This window comes from Sardina pilchardus, chromosome 12 (assembly GCF_963854185.1).
Source record: "Sardina pilchardus chromosome 12, fSarPil1.1, whole genome shotgun sequence".
NCBI lineage: Eukaryota > Metazoa > Chordata > Actinopteri > Clupeiformes > Clupeidae > Sardina > Sardina pilchardus.
In genome coordinates this window covers 24035949-24041470 of record NC_085005.1, presented here as the reverse complement: position 1 = coordinate 24041470, position 5522 = coordinate 24035949, and the positions used below count along the sequence as shown (strand labels likewise).

Genomic DNA, 5522 nt, shown 5'->3' with positions numbered 1-5522 from the left:
CCACAGGCTGAAACGTTACCGCTTCATTAAAGATTTACTTTGAACTCTCTCTCTCTCCATAAGCATCGGCAACTGTACCTCAACATCAACGTCCTTGACCTGTGGTGTTCCCCTGGGGTCGATCTTGAGGCTACTATTATTTAACCTCTACAGTAAATGCTCCCACTTGGACAAACCATCCAAAATAATTTGATTTCATATCATTGTTATGCAGATAACAAACAAATTTACTTAGCTCTGTTGACAAACGACTATGGTCCCCTTGAATCTCTGTATCTGTATAGAACAAATCAATACCTGGATGTCTCAAAATGTTCTTTAGTTGAACAAAGACAAAACAAAAACAAAAGACAAAACAAAAGTAATTATGTTTGGTAAGAAGGAGGAAAGAGTTAGGATTGAAAAAGCAAAGGATATACTGTTAAAAATGGTTGGTGTATAAATCAACAGTGATTTAAATTTCAACAACATGAACATGATAACTAAATCAGTTTTTTTACCACCTCAAATATATTGCCAAACTTAGAGGGCTGGTGATTTAGACTCATTCATGCATTTATCTCTAGCAGGGTTGATTACTGCAATGGACTTTTCACAGGCCTTCCTAAAAAGACTATCAAACAGCTTCAGATAATTCAAAATGCAGCAGACACATAACGATGCACACACACACACACACACACACACACACACACACACACACAAGCACAGACATACATGCACTCATACACATATGCTCACACATAGGTACGGTATGCACACAATCATACATGCATGCACACACACACACCCAGACACACACACACATGCAAGCACGCACGCAGAAACACACATATAGACATAAAGACACATGCACGCACATACTTGTGTTTTTGTGAAATCCTACACTTTTAAATAGATTCTTCTGTTACAGTTCCATGTGGCTGGCAATGACACACAGATACCAAAAAAAAAAAACACATCACGTGAACAAAGGACCTGAATCTGGTCTCTATAAATGCTCACGCCAGATCATATACCCCTATTACTACAACACCACATTGTTAGAACATTTTTCCTCACAACACTAAATCCTTGGAATCAATGACTCTTCATGACGTCAACTACACAGGTGATTGCCTGCAGTCCATCAACTCAACCTGTTCAAAATTATACTCTTCTATGGCAGCTTATGTTTCGATGTATGTGTTTGCTGCAGCTGTGGTGATATTTACTGTGTGTGGGAACCTTCTGGTTATAACTGCTGTCTATAATTTCAAACAACTCCATACCCCAACCAATATCCTTATTGTCTCACTGGCCATTTCTGACTGTCTTGTAGGTTTATTTGTAATGCCGGTACATTCAATGATTTTGATAGGATCATGTTCACTTTTTGGGTCAACCTTTTGTGCCTTGTACAATATTATCAATTTCCATTTAACATTTGTCTCTGTATACAATATTTCATTCATTGCTGTTGACCGTTACTTTGCCTTAAGCAATCCTTTCCTCTATTCCAAAAAGGTATCGCTGTCTCTAGCATTCATTATAACAATACACATTTGGATTGTGTCACTGTTTTACAACTGTGCATTTCTTTACTTTAATGGAAACTTCAGGAACAAATGCCCAGATAAATGCCTTGTTTCTGTGGATGAAGTGTGGTCTACTGTTGATCTTATTATTGTTTTTATTTTACCATGTGCCACTATCATAATTCTGTACCTAAAAGTATTTTTCATTGCTAGAAGGCACGCAGTCGTAATCAGAGCTGCACTCAAGGATCGAAAACGACTGGACATCCAGAACAATGGCGACTCAATTAAATTGGAGAGGAAAGCAGCCAAAGTACTTGGAATTCTTGTTTCAGTGTTTTTGATATGTTTAATCCCCTATTATATTTGTATGTCACTATATGATGTGTTAGCTGAATCATATGACAGCGTCGCCAATGCCATGTTAACACTATTTTTCTTTAACTCTACACTCAACCCAATAATTTATGCTTTGTTCTATCCATGGTTTCGAAAAAGTATTAAATTTATTGTCACATGCATAATCTGTAGGACTGACTCATCATTTACAAATGTGCTCTCAAGTGACCGTTGATTACTTGTAGATTAATCTTTTGTCTCCATACCATATTCATTACTATAATTTAACCTTTCCTCAACCCTGGACTATGTTTTTACATCTGGTCACCTTTACAGTATGTCTAAGCCAATAGGCCCACAGGACCAGATTCTTTTCTTTACAATCTATTAAAGAAGAAGAACCTTAAAGCAACTCAATGCCATTTTTATCTGAACAAAATATCCAAATCATTGTATTACCACTACATTGAAAACCATTGACGAGGGGTAGGTAGCACCACTCCCTAGATTAAAGATCTTTAAAGATTTCATCTACAATCATTTCTTAATGGCGCACACACACATACTGTAAGGTATGACTCACTGATGGTTTTAGGCTTTGGTGTAAGTTCATATTCTCTGCTATTTGCATGCCTGTTTATTCTAGCCCAAGAGGTGATGTGCCTCATCATCAGTTATTGGCCGGGTTTCCCAGATTCGTTAAGAAGCTCTTAAGTGCTAAGAACTTCTTAGGAGCGCTCAAAGAACGTTCTAAGAACGCTCCTAAGAAGTTCTTAGCACTTAAAAGCTTCTTCACGAATCTGGGAAACCCAGCCATTGACGTCTCTTAAAAAATTATGTGTGAGTGAGCAGGGCGTTTCATTTCTCATATCTGTCTCTCCTTCATCCCTCCATCCTCCCTTTCTCGTATCCTTCACAAAATGAATTAGAAGGAGTGCTGAAGAAAAGAGGAAGGAAAGAAGGGAGGATAGAAAAAAAGACAAATGATATTAACTCAAAAGTTCACTTGCACTGTGCCAGAGCACGGATGTCCCCTCTCCCCTACTGGCTTTACACTCATGCTGCGCTGATCCGTATATCACAGTTGAGATGATAATGCTCTACAATCTGAGCTTGAGAGCGTCTTTTATTACCATAACAAACTTGCACATCTTTGTTGAATGTTAGAGCGCAGTTAGATCCGGTCAAACTAGTCATCTCTGATTGGACAAGAGACATTCTATGAGTCATCAAAAGTGGCGATGTCCTGATGTTTCCACTCAAACATCTTACAATTAATGACTTCATCACATTTGAGTGAGAAAAGGGAGTAAATAAAGAATAGGTGAATGTTCAATTTAATATGAGGCATATAGACATGTAAGTAGCCTAGGCCAGTGATATTCAACTGGAGGTACTGTAGGAGGTTCACCAAATTATTTCATCTGAAGCATTTTTTTCTCTTCAAACACTGATATTTAAAAAGAGCCAAAAAGACTAATATCGAAGAAGTGTATGGACGTGATAATGAAGGCAGCCTAGAGAAAGGCCCCCGAAGGTAATTGTAAAGGAATTTACAAAAGATTGAATGAAAATGCTGATGTGGTACACCAAAATAGACAAAAATGTGGAGAATACAATGCAATCAAGATTTTTTGTCCATATCTCACATTGCTGCATCAGAGCACTACTGCCATGGCATCTGCAAAGTTTTTATTCATGGATTCTTAAGGTAAGGATGATGTAAGAATGTTCTTCAATGCCATGTTGACTTCTTCGCACAAGATCACAGACACATCACATGAACAAAGTGGGAGAGGGAGGGGTGTGGGGGGAGGGGGGGGGGGGGGGGGGTCTGGTCTCTATAAACGTTCACGTTGCTACAATACTTCAAGGAAATCTCTAACTCCATTCTTTGGATAAGACAGATCATAGGCCAACTGCTTTAAGACTATAAGATTTTTGTTACATTTTTACAAGAAATCCTTGGGATCAATGACTCTTCATGATGTCAACTACACAGGTGATTGCCTGCAGTCCATTAACTCAACCTGTTCAAAAATATACTCTTCTATGGCAGCTTATGTTTCGATGTATGTGTTTGCTGCAGCTGTGGTGATATTTACTGTGTGTGGGAACCTTCTGGTTATAACTGCTGTCTCTCATTTCAAACAACTCCATACACCAACAAATATCCTTCTTGTCTCACTGGCCATTTCTGACTGTCTTGTAGGTTTATTTGTAATGCCAGTCCATTCTATGCTTATGCTTGAATCATGTTCACTGTTTGCGTCAACGTTTTGTGCCTTATATAATATGATCAAATTCCATTTAACATTTGTCTCTATATACAATATTTCTTTCATTGCTGTGGACCGTTACATTGCCTTAAGCAATCCTTTTCTCTACTTCAAAAAGGTATCGTTGTCTCTAGCATTCATTATTACAAGATACATTTGGATTGTGTCACTGTTTTACAACTGTGCACTTCTTTATTTCAATGGAAACTTCAGGAACAAATGCCCAGATAAATGCTTTGTTTCTGTGGATGAAGTGTGGACTACTGTTGATTTTATTGTTGTTTTTATTTTACCATGTGCCACTATCATAACTCTGTACGTAAATGTATTTTTCATTGCAAGAAGGCATGCAGTATTAATCAGAGCTGTGCTCAAGGACAGAAAACGACTGGATGTCCACAACAATGGTGACTCAATGAGATTGGAGAGGAAAGCTGCCAAAGTACTTGGAATTCTTGTTTCAGTGTTTTTGATATGTTTAATACCGTATTATATTTGTATGTTACTATACGATGTGTTAGCTCAATCATATGAAAGTGTTGTCAATGCCATGTTGACACTGTTTTTCTTCAACTCTACTCTCAACCCCATAATCTATGCACTGTTCTATCCTTGGTTTCAAAAAAGTGTTAAATGTATTGTCACATTCAGAATCTTCAGGACTGACTCATCATTGACAAATGTGCTATCAGGTGACTGTTGAGTTGTGTCTTGTGTCAGACACTTGCAGATTAGTTATTTGTCTCCATACCATATTCTTTATTTCTTCCTTTACAGTTGACCCTTATTTTGTTATAATTAAGCCTTTTTAGAACCCTGGATTGTGTTTTTACCTCTGGTCACCTTTATGTCTAAGCCAATAGGCCCACATGACCAGATACTTTTCTTTAGAATCTATTAAAGTAACACAGTGCCATTTTTATCTTAACAAAATATCCAAATCATTTTATTACCACTACATTGAAAACCATTGACAAGGGGATCTAGTCATCAAAAGTAGCGATGTCCTGATGTTTCCACTCAAACATCTTACCCCAAGTAATGACACATTTGAGTGAGAAAAGGGAGCAAATAAAGAATAGGTGAATGCATTTAGCAGGTACCAAATGACATTGTTGAAATATGTTGACCTAGGCCCCCTGAAATGTGAAAGACACAGCAAAAAACCTTGGTGTAATTTTAGATCCTAATTTTAAAATGGAAAGACAAATCAACATTGTTGTCAAGTCTAGTTTTTTTTAAGGCTTCTAAGGTTAAGCCTTTTCTATCCTTTAAAAACGTTGAGAAGGTTATTCACGCCTTTGTTTCTTCTCGCCTAGATTACTGCAATGCCCTGTATGCAGGCGTCAGCTGCTCCACCCTCTCACGCCTTCAACTAGTGCAGAAT

At 37.7% G+C, this 5522-nt stretch overlaps 2 protein-coding genes across 2 annotated transcripts; both read left to right on the top strand.

The window, feature by feature from the left end:
• The first annotated feature begins 1083 nt into the window (after positions 1-1083).
• Positions 1084-2091, top strand: LOC134097413 (trace amine-associated receptor 13c-like). Its single transcript, XM_062550290.1, has one exon. It carries the CDS (start codon positions 1084-1086, stop codon positions 2089-2091), a length of 1008 nt encoding a protein of 335 aa, XP_062406274.1.
• Positions 2092-3830: 1739 nt separating this feature from the next.
• LOC134097411 (trace amine-associated receptor 13c-like) lies at positions 3831-4838 on the top strand. Its single transcript, XM_062550289.1, has one exon. It carries the CDS (start codon positions 3831-3833, stop codon positions 4836-4838), a length of 1008 nt encoding a protein of 335 aa, XP_062406273.1.
• Positions 4839-5522: the final 684 nt, after the last annotated feature.